This window comes from Danio rerio, chromosome 11, assembly GCF_052040795.2.
Source record: "Danio rerio strain M-AB ecotype USA chromosome 11, GRCz13ab, whole genome shotgun sequence".
Taxonomy (NCBI): Eukaryota; Metazoa; Chordata; class Actinopteri; order Cypriniformes; family Danionidae; genus Danio; species Danio rerio.
Window position 1 is genome coordinate 23,269,052 of NC_141031.1, and position 15,949 is coordinate 23,285,000.

Sequence of the window (15,949 nt, forward strand, 5' to 3'; positions counted from 1 at the left end):
GCAAAATGCAAATACAAAAAAAATATAGATAAGGTTCTATCTGCATTCTAAATGATTGTGAGATATTGAGCTTCAAAGTTTTTGCATTCCATATAACAAATAATATGTGTGTAACAGTTTTCTTTCATACAATACCATGACAGAGACCCTAAATGTGCTCAAAACGTAAATAATCAACATTCTCTTAAATTTGCATATTGGAGTAAAATAAACAGGGCAAATGCACATAGAACCTTCTAATTCTAAAAAGTCTTTTTCCAGTTGGAATTTTAAGGTTCTGTCTGGCAGATCATTAATTGAAGCGTTACTTTTCAAGAAATACAATCAGTCAGCTTATGAATTTAATTTTAAAAACTGGTAACAATATATTTTAATATAATATAATATATAAAACAATTTATGTTTTAGAAAAAAAAATATTTTCTTTCTTTAAAATTTATTTACTAATTGTTGATAAATATTTTAGTCAAGTTCAGATGTTAATTTTATGTAAGTAATATGGTAATATTCATTGTTATAATTAAGGCCCCATTAATTACATTAAGTATTTGCCCTGACTTTGCCCCTAATTTTAAGTTGAAAGGTAAGCAGACACAGTGCAATTGAGTTGTTTAACAAAGCATAATAAACACTAAAATGTTTCACTGACTATATATACACAAATTATAATATTTAACATTTAATATATTACATTTAATAGCAGTTTTTTTTCCAACAGTGTAAAATTGTCAAAAACCTGCTTAATCAAAAAGTCATCACCTTTTTTGTTTTGTTTGTTAAATAAAAAGTCTTAAAATGTAAACAACCCTTAAAATGTAAACAAAATGTAAAAAAACATCACATAATATAAATAAGTTGTCATTTATTAAGAATATATGAATATCTCAATTTTGACAAAAATTTCATAGAAGAGATCAAGATAGAACCTTACTGTATAATTCTAAGGTGACGATATGTTATTATTTACCCAATCACTCTTCATTTGGTCCAAACCAGCTTGAGTTTCTCTGTTTTGTAAACGCACACAAAAAAAGCATTTTAAAGAAAGCTGACATTTGTTTTTCCTACAATTGAAGTCAATAGTTACTGGAATCTTGTTGATTACTTAGCCTTTCTCAAAATATCTTTAGTGACCAACAGAATGAAAACAAAATGATAAGTGAACTACTGTAGGGGGAAAAAATGGTGAGTAAAGATTAATTTTTAGGTGAACAGACAGGTAGACAAATATACAGTGCATTCGCAAAGTATTTATAGCGCTTCACTTTTTCCACATTTTTTATGTTACAGCCTTATTCTAAAATGGATTAAATTAATTTATTTCCTCAAAATTCTACACAAAATACCCTATAATGACAATGTGAAAAAAAAGATTTTTTTGAAATAGTTGCAAATTTATCAAAAATAAAAAACTTGAAAAAGCACATGTACATAAGTAGTCACAGCCTTTGCTCAATACTTTGTTGGTGCACCTTTGGCAGTAATTACTGCCTCAAGTCTTTTTGAATATGATGCCACAAGCTTGGCACACTTGTCTTTGGGAATTTTAGCCCATTCCTCTTTGCAGTACCTCTCAAGTCCTATAGGTTGGATGGGAAGTAACGGCGTACTCCCATTTTCAGATCTCTCCAGAGATGTTCAATAAGATTTAAGTCTGGGCTCTGGCTGGGTCACACAAGGACAGTCACTGAGTTGTTGTGAAGCCACTCCATTGATATTTTGGTGGTGTGCTTAGGGTCATTGTCCTGCTGTAAGATAAACCGTCACCCCAGTTCGAGTTTAAGAGCTCTCTGAAGCAGGTTTTCATTCAGGATGTCTTTGTACATTGCTGTGTTCATCTTTTCCTCTATCCTGACTAGTCTTTCAGTTCCTGCTGGAAAGTGGTCTCTGTCTGGCCACTCTACAATACAGGCCTGATTGGTGGATTGCTGCACAGATGGTTGTTCTTCTGTTAGGTTCTCTTCTATCCACGGAAGAACGCTGAAGCTCAGACAGAGTGACCATCGGGTTATTGATCACCTCCCTGACTAAGGCCCTTCTCCCGCCAATCACTCAGCGTAGATGTCAGGTCTGCTCTAGGAAGAATCCTGGCGGTTCCTAACAAATTCCACTTACGGATGATGGAGGCCACTTGGCTCATTGCAACTTTTAGAGCAGCAGATTTTTTTCTGTAACCTTCCCCAACCAATCCTGTCTCGGAAGTCTACAGACAATTTCTTTGTCTTCATGCTTGGTTTGTGTTTTGACATGCACTGCCGACCCTGGGACCTTATGTAAACAGGTGTAAACAAAGGACTTTTTGTGTCATCTTAGATATTTTGGAGCATCAAAAAAAAAAAAAAGATTCTTGAACGTTTTTATGTCTGTACTTATAAGTGTACACGTGTAGTGCAGTATTATATTTCTGTATGGTGTATGAGTCTGTCTGTGAGCTTAAAAACAAATTTAAAGAACCAGATTAAAATCTGTTCAAATATACTTATAAAGCCTCTTGGGGAATTATATGACCGATTTTTATCACAAGAACCTCACAAGGCTGGTAAGGAACACCATTACGAACCCAAAGCACATTTAAGTCATGTGGTGAACCATGAATTTATACCATTAAAATACTGTTGATCACAAGTTTTAATAAGTGAAATAAAAAAAAAAGTAATTTGGATGTCAGGCTGTTTTCGAAGTTGAATAAGGTCAGTGTAAAAATTATTATTATTATTATTATTATTATTATTATTATTATTATTATTATTATTATTATTATTCCGTTTTATTAGTCTTTGCCTCTTTGCTCTTTGTAAGGAGTTTTTATCATGCTGTTATGCAAGAAAATTTTAAGATGCAAGTCTGACAATAAAGTTTTGTATTGTATTGTATTGTATTGTATTGTATTGCAATGCATTATTTTGTATTGCATTGCATTGTATTGTATTGTATTGTATTGTAATGTACTGTATTGTTTTGTATTGTATTGTATTGTACTGTATTGTATTGTATTGTATTGTATTGTAACTATGCCTTTAAATTAATATTAAATAAATATTGTTTTTATCAGGCTCTGGATAACTTTTAATCAGGTCTCCAAACTAAGACATCTGACTTGATTGCACAAGTTTTAGCGCAGTTGCTTTGTCAGCTTTAAGAAAGAAAAAAAACAAGAGTACACACTTGGTAAAGCTTCTTCTTGTTAAGCAGAGTTTGCAGAAATCTTCAAATGCATACTTCATTGTGTAATTAAGTCTATTCAAACTGCTTTCAATGCATTAAAAGCAAATCGGACCTGTCTGCCTGGCATCACATGTTAGGATGGCTTTTTTGTGTGTGTTATTTTGTTTTTTGTTCCTCTATTCTGTTTATGTGGCTCTTTTTTACTTATGAATAATGTGAGGAAGAAAAACAAGAGACAAAGGAAAGAATTGCTTTGACACGTCAGGGGTTTTTTTTAGTTCCCGTTTTTAGTCAAACTGTCAATTAGACGAAGGTTCAGTAGCAATGTGCAGATGAGAGAGAGAGAATGAGAATGAAACAGCCTAGGAAAAGAAGGGTTGAATTGTCACAAGTGATGAGTTTGCAACTCCCAATGCTTTAACTCAACTGGGGAATCAAATCAAACATCACCCCTTTCCCCTTATGTTTTTGCCTGTCACCTAAAAAAATAAAATAAAATAAACACTTCCTTCGTCTGTCACTCACTCTTAAAACAACACATTGCTTTTGATGCCGGCTGTTGTTTTTTTTTTACAATTATAACCGCCTCTTTATCTCAGCTGTTTCTCAAAAAGTGTCAATAGGCCCTTAGTATATATTTAGATCAGCTATAAAACAAGGTCTCCTCTGTTTCTGCGGCTCTGCCTTTGACTTATGCCTTCCTTTCTTTCTGTCTCCTTTCTCTTAAGTCTCCGGTTCATTGAGCAGTAGATGATGTGGCACTGTGCGTCTACCTATCAGTCTAAATTACGCCTAGGCTTGTCTCACTAGGTGTGTGTATATGTGTGTGCGAGTGTGTGTCTGCATATCTGAATAAGTCAGCACCGGTGATTGTTAGGTTGGCGTGGTGTGTGTGTGTGCGCATTCATTTTCTAAACATAGTAAGCTGACTATGAAGGGCTGGTGCTATGGGCCATCCCAAAAGGTTGCTAACTTAATTATGCTGTCTCTTAAGATAACTTGCTTAGGTCAAAATCAAAGGTGACACTACTTAAATCCTCAACGGAGAAGGCAACCTTAGGATACATTGAGACAAGCTTGGTGAAAAAAATAAATGAATGAGGAATTTTTTAATATTTAATTTATGTATATAATAGCCATAACATTCTGCTGCATGGTTAAATTTTGAGAATTGTGAAGATTTTTTTTTGCAATGCTTTTGAAAGAGTTTGTATGTACACCAGTGCTGCTCTTTATTTATTTATTTATTTATTTATTTATTTATTTATAAAAATGCAGTTAAAATATTACATTGCTTCATATCTGTTTTTTTATTTATTTTAATAATAAACTAAAATTTAGCATCTATTTTTTCCTGTTGACATTGTCAAGCAATCAAGAAATCATTCTGATATTTTGGATTTGGAAATTATTTGTAATACTACCAATGTTGAAATTAACTTTGCTTCCTAATATTTATAATAACTTGAAAGTATGTTCAAGTGATTATGTAAAATAAAAAGCTTTTGTTTGTGTCTGTATTGATTCTCAAATTTGAGCCTTTAATTTTATTGTTAATACCGTTAAAGTTCCAAAACTGAATTTGTTTAATACTATGTTTAACCTTTAATTTTACCCTTCTTTAATATAGCATCATTTGTAATATTTCAAGTGTGAATTTTGGCCCGTTTCCTGTGGTACGGTACGGCGTGGTTTAGTATGCTTTTTTATAGTTTCCACTGTCAAAATGTACCAAAAAGTGAACCGTACCATACCGCACGTATACCATACCCACATCCTTTCAGAAACGAACAAACGTGAGAGTGATGCATGACAGAACAAAGGAGAAGCCAATAAAAAACAAAGGAGAAAATGAGTCTTTCAGCAACTTAAGACATGAACAAATTGCCATGTTTAAATATTATCATCACCTTTTGGACTATTATGATCTCGGAATGATGGAAATATTTTCTTACATTAGGTTGCATGAGCTGGTGAAGATTAAAGACACAGATGAGAGGTTTGCACTGACGGTGGCCTATATTTTGTGTTGTTTTTGGATCCAAGTAGTTTTTTCTGTAATTGGTAACATATCAGAGAGTGTAACGGTGTGTATGTGCTTATATATGTTTTATTTATTTATTTATTTTATATAATTGCGGATGTTAGAGTAGACTATCATTGATCTGCAGTTATAATCAAATTATGTTCACAGAAAGGTTAGTAACAAACATTTATACACAAGTATTTGTTAAAATTGGTACCCTTTTTTCCAGTGGAAACGCAAGCCTGATAAAGTTGACCCATACCGAACCATACCGTACGGTATTGTACCACTCATTGGAAATTGGCCATTTGGTAACTGTCACAATCACCAGCGAACTACAAATCTGTCACCAAATGAAATACAAATCCCATCATACCTGTACTCACACACCAGTTGCAGTTCACCCACTGATTACACACACACAGCTGTTAACTCATCATGGACTGATTACCTGGACTTTATATTCATCTCCTTCACACACACTTTGCTAAGTCTTGTTGTTTGGTTATCCTGTAGCATTATGAACGGTTAATCCTCCTGTTTAGTCTTTTCGTGTTTAGATCCTTGTTTTCTGGTTCTTGAATCCTTGCCGCCTAGTAGTGGTGGGCAGAGCAAGGCTTCATAAAACACTGAAACAGTCAAAGCAAATGTGTCAAAGCATTTCAAAGCCCTTACAATGACACCTAGTGGTTATTTTTATGTCATATATAAAAAATTATATAACAGCTTTTTACAAGTTGAAAATGTATTTATTGATTTAGTGGAGCGGTGAAATTTCCTGACTAGCATACAGAGATAATAGGTTCAAATCCAAGGTGACGCAGTTATAGACATTAGTTTTTAAATGCTCTATTTTTAATACATCAAGACGCAATTTCTGATTATTTGTACAAATCAAGATTCGAACTTGGTCACATGCACGGTCCACTAGACTACATATGTTAGAGTTTTTTCTGACCCTGTCAATCAAATGCAGATTTTCCAGGTCTCGAAACAATTCTGAAATGTTCAAGGCTTTGAATCGCTTTAGTCACGTGATCTTGGTGTTTTTTTAATCACTTTAGTCACGTGACCTGGGCGTTTCAAATCACTTTAGTCACGTGACTATTTTTGACCGGGTATTTTAAATCATGCTTCGGTGCAGTGTACCGAAACACTTGTGCTTTGGGATCTCGACACTGTGTCGAAACATCAGTTTTGCGTCAGCCATCCCTAACGCCTAGCCTGATCTTTTGCCTTCTTGACTACAATTTTGGATATTACCTTTATGCTTCTGTTTTCTCCTGTTTTGACCATTGCATGTCTGACTACATCATTTATTAATCAAAGTTTAATAAATTCAACCAATGCATTATTTAAATCCAAAGTTGTGTTCTCTAACGTTACTTAATGAACTTTGAGTTATTAACTAACTTATTTTCATTATCTAACATTAACAAATATGAATAAATATTGTAATACATGCATTGTTCATTGTTCATTTTTGTAAATGTCTTAACTAATGAACCATTATTTGATATGATATGGTCAGCGTTAGTATTTGGCCATTTTAGTGAACTGGAAGGAGCTCAGCGGGTTCAGAAGCAGAGCTAATGTGTATGATTGTGTTTGTGAAGGAGTGTAAATGCATGTTTACTTGCGTTAGACAGAGCCTGCAGTCAGTGAGTCAGGACGACAGGCGGATGAGCACTGTTAAGGTTAAGTGGCCCCTCGAGTCTTGTACAGCGTTCAGCTTATGCAGCTTCTCTGTTACTCACCATAATATGAGTATCCATATGACTCCTCACATCTGATTCCTGCACACAATATGGACTCTAACTACAGATGATCTAGTGCACAAAGCCCAGATTTATTCGAATGGATTTTGATGTGACATATATGCAGAGATTGATTCAATTAGAGTCGTCTTGAGTAGAATACGATGTTTGCTTATCGACAAATCAAGGGGGCCGGAATTGGTCTTGTCTCCGGTGCTGGAATTGAATGCAGACATGAACTTGTTAGAAGAACGATTCCCTCTGGAGCAACCTGAGGTTAACAATGGTGATGGCTCATGATTAACAACAATTGTGTTAACAAAAGTGATGAGTCTCTTATTTCAACAACCTATTTAAGCCTATTTAAAGCTGCCCTTATGTAAACTAACTTAAAGTTTGTCAATATGTTAGTTTTTATGTTATATATAAGCTAAACAGTGTCAAAATTTATTAATTTTTACTTTAGTTTCTTATTAAATCTTCTGACCAATCAAATGCCTCTAGCATTTGATATATCCCGCCTCCTTTAATAATTATTGCTGATGCTAAAATGAGTCATTTATTCATGTCAAAAAGCATTCAAATTAAATGTTCTTTTAAGCACTTGCCAATGTAAGAAAGTAATAGACGGCAGCCAAACTGTGTTGATCTGAACTCCTTATTAGTCGTTTCGAAACACGCTGTGCACAGCACCTCTCTACGGCAAGCCCCGAGGGGGGGAAATACATTGCACACACACACATACAAAGTCAGCATACAGGAAACTAGGAGATTCAAAATCCAATCTGTTACAAACAGTGTCCCTTTTAGTTTGGTGCACAGTACTATATAGAGATACAGACGCTGTAAATATGATTTCCTTTGGGGTGAATGAAGTCTGCTTCCGCATTAATGTCACGTGAGCCACCACAACACGCAAATATGGTCTGTTTAGGCCAGAGAAACAGCAGCACAGAGTGGATGATATGTGTGAGTCGGCACGAACCACAAAAACATATCAGACCCATTGGAATTACACAGAAAGCTATCATTTAAAGCAGAGAAATTGTGAGGCAGATTCAGTATTACTAGACTGTGGCTGTCATGGTGTGCTTGAGTTCAGCAGCTCTGACTGGCAAAGTTGATATAAATGGAATGTTATTGACTGTTTTTGAAAAGGGGGAGGAGCTACTCCGTGTCTCGCCCTGTTTCATTATATTAAGCATTGAATAAAAATGCACATTTCAAAGCACTTTATTGGACCTTTAAAGCTTTAAAGGGGCTATTGTCAGAGATTTCAACTTTTACTTGAGCTTTTGATACATAAAAGGTCATCATACTGAAAGATTATCCTGTAAGTTTCGTAGCTGCAAAACATCTTTGTTACTGAAAATAACAGTTTTTATTGATTTCAGACTATGGAAATGGCAGCTTTTGTATTCCTTTATAGCATAGAAGAATATTAAAGCCTGATTCTGTAGCTCCACCCGCAGATTTGCACTGGTCATGGTTAGATTAAGACACAGATGCATTTAGTTCCCCACATAAACTGAAAGGGGAGTCAAATACAAGTTTACTTTTCAGAATTGTTATCCAATCATAGCAGTGGGTGTTTACTTTCTAAGCTGTCTGATAAGACCCCCTCCCAGAATCTATGCATTCTCTGAAACAGCGTTAAAAAGGATATAAAAAAAAATTTGCTTATTACTTATTGATTTTGAAGTTTTTAAGAGTAAAATTCAGAGCAAACTAGTTTAAGACTACTAAGTTCAAGGCTATAATATAGAAAATATAAAACTGTAAAATAATACTTTAAATCCCTGCCTCAATGAGCCACTGATTTACTCATTTAGGTGATTCATTCAAAATGACTGATTCATTCAGAATGATGATGAAGTGAATGATGATGTTTTAGATACCCCGGTAGATGGCGACAAGTTGCTGTCTTAATTAAGTCACTGATTCAAGCCAGTTCAAGACCCCTTTAAAACAACATGAATATAAATCAGATATACTCTCATAATACCAATGTTAAAACACCAAATATTAATACAATTATAAAAATGTAATATGGTTTTAGGTTGGTAAGGTTTGTTTGTGTCATTTTTATTTTAATGAGAAGTTAATGATCTGAGAACTGAATGATCTTCTGTTCGCCAAGGCTGCTCATAAATTGTTATTATTAATAGTGTAAGCTTTTAATATCTGCTAAATATATGTCGGAATTTTTTTTTAGAACATATTAAATGGATTTCTTGACAGTTAAGATCAATTTGATTGATCATTGATGAGTAAAGGTATTAATTTGTTTAAAAGAATTGAATGACCCTAGATTTTTAAATGGTTTTGTAATAATTAGATGTGTCACTTTTCAAATGACTTTCTAATTTGCTGGACATCACAGGCTGCTATGTCAATGTTTAGCCATTATTTTAAAAGTCGGTTAGATAATTCAATCTGTCTTTCCTTTCTTTTCTTTTAATTTTTTTTTTGTATTGTTATTGACATGATTGCCTTTATCTGAAAGGATAGTATAGAAATTTTACTTGTATGTAAATATATTCAGTCTTTTTAGACATTATAGAAGTAAAATACAGTAGATTGCAAATGCAGTTTTTTGCTGACACAAACCACAGCAGCTCTTGGACTTCTGATGAACCTGGATGTTGATTTTTGTGGGTCAAACCTACAAAACAAAAACATCAATGCATTATAAATAAATACACTTTTAAGCCTTTCTCAAAGTTTCTCTGTGATTGGCTCAGAACTGTTAAAACCTGTAAACAACACAGCAGCTCAGGTATCTCATTAAAATGTGGGAAGTCAATTTTGCTCACAGTATTGATTGTTTGGTTTAAAAGTGTGTGTAATCATGAGCACTTTGATAATGCTAAAAGGGTGACCATTTCTATAACACAAAAGAATTGAGTGAAGCCAGAATAAACAGGGAAAGCACTCCCAAAATAAAACTTTCCCCTTTACAATGAGCTTTGCAGTCTTTTTTAACTGTTGAAAACAGCTGATTCTTTAGAAACAAACCAAGTGGCTGTCTTTATTAGAGACTTACTTGGCTTAATGGAATCCTTGACTCATCCAAATTATTTTAAATACTGAAATACTTAGATGTAAGACATTCAGAAACTAAACACCAATAAAGAGGTGTGAAATGATACTTTAACAGCTCCAAATCCCCGTCTTAATGACAATAGTATGTTGACATAAGTTTTTCAGCTAACCGGATGATCTGTTTGCAGTAGTAAGACACTGCTGATATTATCCATATCATATTGTGCATTAGCCTTAAATTTGATTAGAGCCACAAACAAGTGTTACCAAGCGTTAAAACAAGTGTTAAACTGTAATGTGTTTGCATGATTGTTAATGAATATTTAATCTAATGGAAAATCATTGTTTCACTTTTTCTGTGTTATATTTCATCTGCAACAACAATGTGAACTATTATAATGACATTCTAGTCATTAACTTCCGAATCCATACTGTAAATATACAAACACATGATATGGCAGAATAACTTGTTTTTGACAGAAAAGTGCATTTTAGGACATAAAAAGTGGGCGAATTTGGATTAAACAATTGAGTGTGTTATTGATTCAATAGATTCATTCAAATCTGCTGATTTATTCAGGAACAAAGCAATACCCCATTGTTCAAAACATCTGATTTATTTAGAAACAAAACAAGTAACTGTGTTAATGCATGGTATATTGAATGACTGACTCCCCTGTTTCTGCTAAAAATGATTGGTCATTAATAAATGAACCATACAGAAACCAAACACTAATTAATCAAACATAATCAAGAATCTAAAAAACCCCTAGTCAATGAAAGTCTCTAGCCTAATAGGTGAGACATTGAATCACTCAATTAACTAATTCTATTTATGTAGCTACCATTTGATACCACAAAACCAGTATTATGCTGCATTTGTAACAGTAAGACTAGCCAAAAAATGCATTGTATGAGTCAAATTTATGTTTTTTATGCCAAAAATTGTTAGAATTTACAGTTTTTTAGGATTGCTTACACACTAAAATTAAAAGTAGTACACTATTAGCAAAACCTTACACACAAGTATAAAAACATCAGCCCATATTTGCACATCTATAAGCACATTGTCAACTTAACACTTGTTGCAAAACTCTACACACAATGATTTTCAAAACACTAAACACACTTAACATACATTACACACTAAAATCTATCATGAAGTCACTTCATTGCAATACCAAAGCACGGACTGTCAAATTACTGCACCGTCCAACCAATTGGTTCAACACAGTCATCAGGTGTGCAAACACTTGTTTGATTTATTGTAGACACAACAATCAGGTGTTTAAGCACTGTAAAATGCCAGTTTCAATGAAAACCATCAGGTCTCAATATCAACACTGTCACACACCATAAAAAAAAAAAAAAACATTCAAATGAAGCAAATTTATGGAGTGCCTTTAGAGCACAATTTCGAAAGGGTGAAAAGACTGGCATGATTATGCAGAGTTATGTATTCACTTGTGATCTTGCATACTGTCTCATAAACTTTTACTGTACTGTAATACTAGATCTACAATGAACTATACAATTTTGCCTGACACTGTTCTTCAGGTAGTTTTACGAATAGATGAAGAGGAGATCCAGCATGAGTTCATTTTCGTAGATGATGGTGTGTTCAACCTGACGAGAACACAGAGTAGAAGAAATCATTGGCCACAGGGCTATAGTCAATGTCCCAGGGCAACATGGGGGAAATATGCAGTAACACTCTGTGCAGCCATTACAAAGAATGGGGTCCTCCACTGCCATGACCATATGGGCCCTTACAACACAGCACATATACGTACATTCTTGGACCAATTGCACAACATAACAGCAGCAAATCAAATCGGTCATACGTAATACATTGTTGTCTGGGACAATGTATCTTTCCACCGTTCTGCTCTGGTTCAGAACTGGTTTCAGCAACATCCACATTTCACCGTCCTATATCTTCCAGCATACTCTCCATTCCTCAACCCTATAGAAGAGTTTTTCTCGGCATAGTGGTGGAAGGTATATGATCTCCGTCTTTAGGCTAAGGTACCCCTCATCCAAGCCATGGAGGAGGCCTGTGACCAAATGGAGGTAGCAGCAATACAAGATTCTACATTCAAGACACTTCCTTCCAAGGTGTCTTGCTAAGGACAACATTGCAATGTTGATAATTCTCATGCCAGATTCAGCTATGCGAAGAGACAGTGTCTAACTTACAGTTCAATACGTAAAGTGACATGTTACAGTACTTTGAATCTTCATGCCAACATGTTGGACACGTTGAGGAATAAATGAGTTTCTTCAAGGTGCAACATTGTTCTTGAGTAGTGTTTGGTGAATTTACTTTATATTTGTACTTTGTTGATGGTAGCCTACTCTAATCATAGGGAAGTAGAAGTGCTAAAAGTGTTTTAGTTTTATCACAGCAGTGTGTAACTCGTGCAAACAGCGTATAGTAAATGTGAAAATGTGTATTTCTTATGGTAAAAAAGTGTGGTTTTTAAACATAAGTCTATAGTTTTTATAAGAGTGTTTAATTATGCAAAGGATCTGTAGTGTTTTGCTAATTGGGTGTGTGGTTGTGCTAATTGTGTGTACTGTTTTGAAAACACGGGCCCTGTTTTGAAAATCGTGCTTAAGCAATCCAAAAAAACTGTAAAGTAAAGATCATGTACCTTGACTTTACTAGGAAAATATCTCATTGTAAATGTATCAAACCTAATTATATTTTAAATTAGTTATCTGCAATGCTAAGGACAGATATGTGCCACTAATACAGTATAAACTCACCGGCCACTTTATTAGGTACACCTTACTAGTACTGGGTCAGACCCACTTTTGCCTCCAGAACAGCCTTAATCCTCCGTGGCATAGATTCAACAAGGTACTGGAAATATTCCATATTCCTCAGAGATCTTAGTTCATATTGACATGTTAGCACCAAGCAGTTGCTGCAGATTTGCCGGCTGCACATCCATGATGCGAATCTCTCATTTCACCACATTCCAAATGTGCTCTATTGGATTGAGTCGGATGGCTGTGGAGGCCATTTAAGTACAGTGAACTCATTGTCATGTTCAAGAAACCAGTCTGAGATGATTCGTGCTTTATTATATGGCACGTTATCCTGCTGGAAGTAGCCATCAGAAGATTGGGACACTGTTTTCATAAAGGGATGGACATGGTTAGAAACATTACTCAGTGGCTGTGGCTTTAACACGCGACTTAATTGGTACTAATGGGCCCAAAGTGTGCTAAAAAGATATCCCACACCATTACACCCCCAGCCTGAACCGTTGATTCAAGGCAGGATGGATCCATGCTTTCATGTTGTTGATGCCAATTTCTGACCCTAACATCCAAATGTCGCAGCAGAAATTGAGACTCATCAGACCAGGCACGTTTTTTTAAATCTTCTATTGTCCAATTTTGGTGAGCCTGTGCCAGTTTCCTGTCCTTAGCTGACAGGAGTGGCACCCGGTGTGGTCTTCTGCTGCTGTACACAGTATACATTAATGCAATGCTTATTTATACAGTTCCAGGGTCACATTTAATCTTAAATATTAATGATACAAATGATAAAGGCTTTCAGACGTGGCTATAACACTAAATCAGCTCAAAAAACATTGTCCTGTGCTAAAAAATAACCATGGTGAATTAGCTGCAGGCATGACACTGACCCTCTAGCTCTTTTCAATGGTTTGTAGCTTCCACTCATTTTGTGAGTTTCCAGTAGTTTTTCTTCACTGCCCACGAGTCTCCCACCACTAGAGTGTGTTGCAGAATTTAAGAGCTGATGGCTTTGACACACTGGCAAGGGAAGAAAATAAACAAAGGGATAAAGAACTAGAAGAGGATTCTGTTCCTCTGCCCATCTCTCTCTCTCTGTCGCTCCATCTCTGTCGAGCGTTTCGGTTTTGTCAGCTAGCATGTTAATAATGCCATTAAGCCGCACATTTGCAGTCCACACGCTCTCATGGGTCGACAGATCAAAGATGCTGTGTCTCAGCCACTAACAACAGACAATCTCACACATTTCTACATGCTCACACACACACACACACACACACACACACACACACACAGACGCCTCAGCAGCCCATACAGAATGCTAAGCGCAGCAGCTGAGGAAACAGATTTTCCTGTTCTGCGTCTTTATTTATTTGTTTGCTTGACAGTTAGTTTTGCCGCGCACAACAAAAGCCTGTCGTCTCGGGTGATATTAAATGAAAGATTTTGGCGGCAGGTGTCGTATTACCACAGAAATGCATATAGAATGTTGATATTCCGTATGGAGCAATACAAACCTCTTATTTGGGATGTAATTCCATGGAGGGATTTTAGGATAATAGTTTTATTTAGTGCATGCGCATGTAATTCTGCAGTGAATAAATTCAAAGAAGAGAATTTGGAGCTAATCCAGCCTTAAACCTTCCCTCTATCCCTCTTTTTTCCCCTCGCTCTCGGTCTTTTTCTTGTGCTATCTTTTGTTTCTCGTTTCCTCTTTTCTTATCCTGTTTCCGTTGGGAATGTTCTATTACTAAAAAAAAAAGTATTTTATTTTTTAAGGGGCTGTTTATCTGAATTAGAGAAAGCTTTATCTTGCCTCACATTCTTTTTTTTTCAGAGATCTAAGCAAAACAGTCTTTTTTTGAGTTTGTGTGTGTGTGTGTGTGTGTGTGTGTGTGTGTGTGTGTGTGTGTGTGTGTGTGTGTGTGTGTGTGTGTGTGTGTGTGTGTGTGTGTGTGTCTGTGTGTGTGTGTGTGTGTGTGTGTGTGTGTGTGTGTGTGAAGCTGAACCCGCACTCTTCTTCTCAAAGTCCTCGCTGAATAATAACTCATGGATTTTAGATAGGAACAAGTCAATGGTGTCCCACCGGATCCCGTATCTAACATGTATGAAATATGAATGCAATTTCCATTCAGCGCCTCCACCGAGTACGCAGAGATCTTTAATGCCTCTGAGTTTCTTAAATCTGATTTAATATCAGCGCTGTGCCTCTGCAGAGGTGAAGTTATGGGTGAATTATGAATTGTTAATTAATGCGCTTTTATTGTTGTCTCTTCAACAGCTCAAAGCTCATGCGGTGGATATTAACGGGAACCAAATGGAGCCTCCTATTGATCTGTATATTTATGTCATTGACATGAATGACAACAGACCCGAGTTTAAGAACCAGGTTTACAACGGATCAGTCGCTGAAGGCTCCAAACCTGGTATGTATCCATTATGATTGTTTTCGTGATGATGAGAAAGTTGTGATGGTGTGCCTAGTTTGTCATTTTATATTCCATTAAGGAGAAAACCATAAAGTAATAATCTATTAACAAAAAGATCATGTGATTATAGTTCATGGCCAACAATATGAGAGGGGTCTGGATCCAGACTTGGTGCAGATGCAAACTTAGCTGCTTGCAATGCTTTTTAACGGGCACCCTTAACCCCACCGCTAACCCTACCCCTCACAGTGACGTCACTAGCTCCATTGAGTGCATTGTGTCTAAAATTGCATTGATAAGAGATACAATATCAGATTGCATCAAAAACGCTGCATCCAGATACTATTGAACAATACTGGTGATGCCACTATGCGTGTTGTTGATAAGATTATCAGCATTATCAGTAATAAGATCACTCACAAGTTCATACAGAGTTTTTTTTAATTGTCAATAATATATGCAAACACACTATTTTGTCATGTGATGTTGCAATATTTATACTTTTATATGCTTATGTTTATAAGCTTTATTATTATCATTGTTGTTGTTGTTGTTGTATAGGTATTTATGCCATATAATCTCTTTATGTCAATAATATTTTACATAATTACATTTTACATTATTTTGTCATTTTGTTTTGAATTTTTTACTTTTATATGCTTATTTTTATTTGTAATAATCATTATTAGCATCATAATATTATATAGTGTACTAAATACATGGATACTACTACTACTACTACTACTACTACTAAT

At 35.3% G+C, this 15,949-nt stretch overlaps 1 protein-coding gene and 1 long non-coding RNA gene across 5 annotated transcripts in view; both read left to right on the top strand.

Moving 5' to 3' along the window:
• cdh4 (cadherin 4, type 1, R-cadherin (retinal)) overlaps positions 1 to 15,949 on the top strand; it is a 435,407-nt gene that overhangs the window by 333,445 nt on the left and 86,013 nt on the right. For all 4 annotated transcript variants that reach the window (XM_087271794.1, XM_087271795.1, NM_131086.2 and 1 more), the window contains 1 exon segment: positions 15,047 to 15,191. In XM_087271794.1, the coding sequence (XP_087127920.1) occupies positions 15,047 to 15,191 (145 nt within the window).
• On the top strand, positions 7,244 to 13,747 carry LOC147841776 (uncharacterized). The gene is made up of 3 exons (XR_015502631.1): positions 7,244 to 10,953; positions 12,637 to 13,182; positions 13,263 to 13,747. It is a non-coding gene; the product is annotated as an uncharacterized LOC147841776 (long non-coding RNA).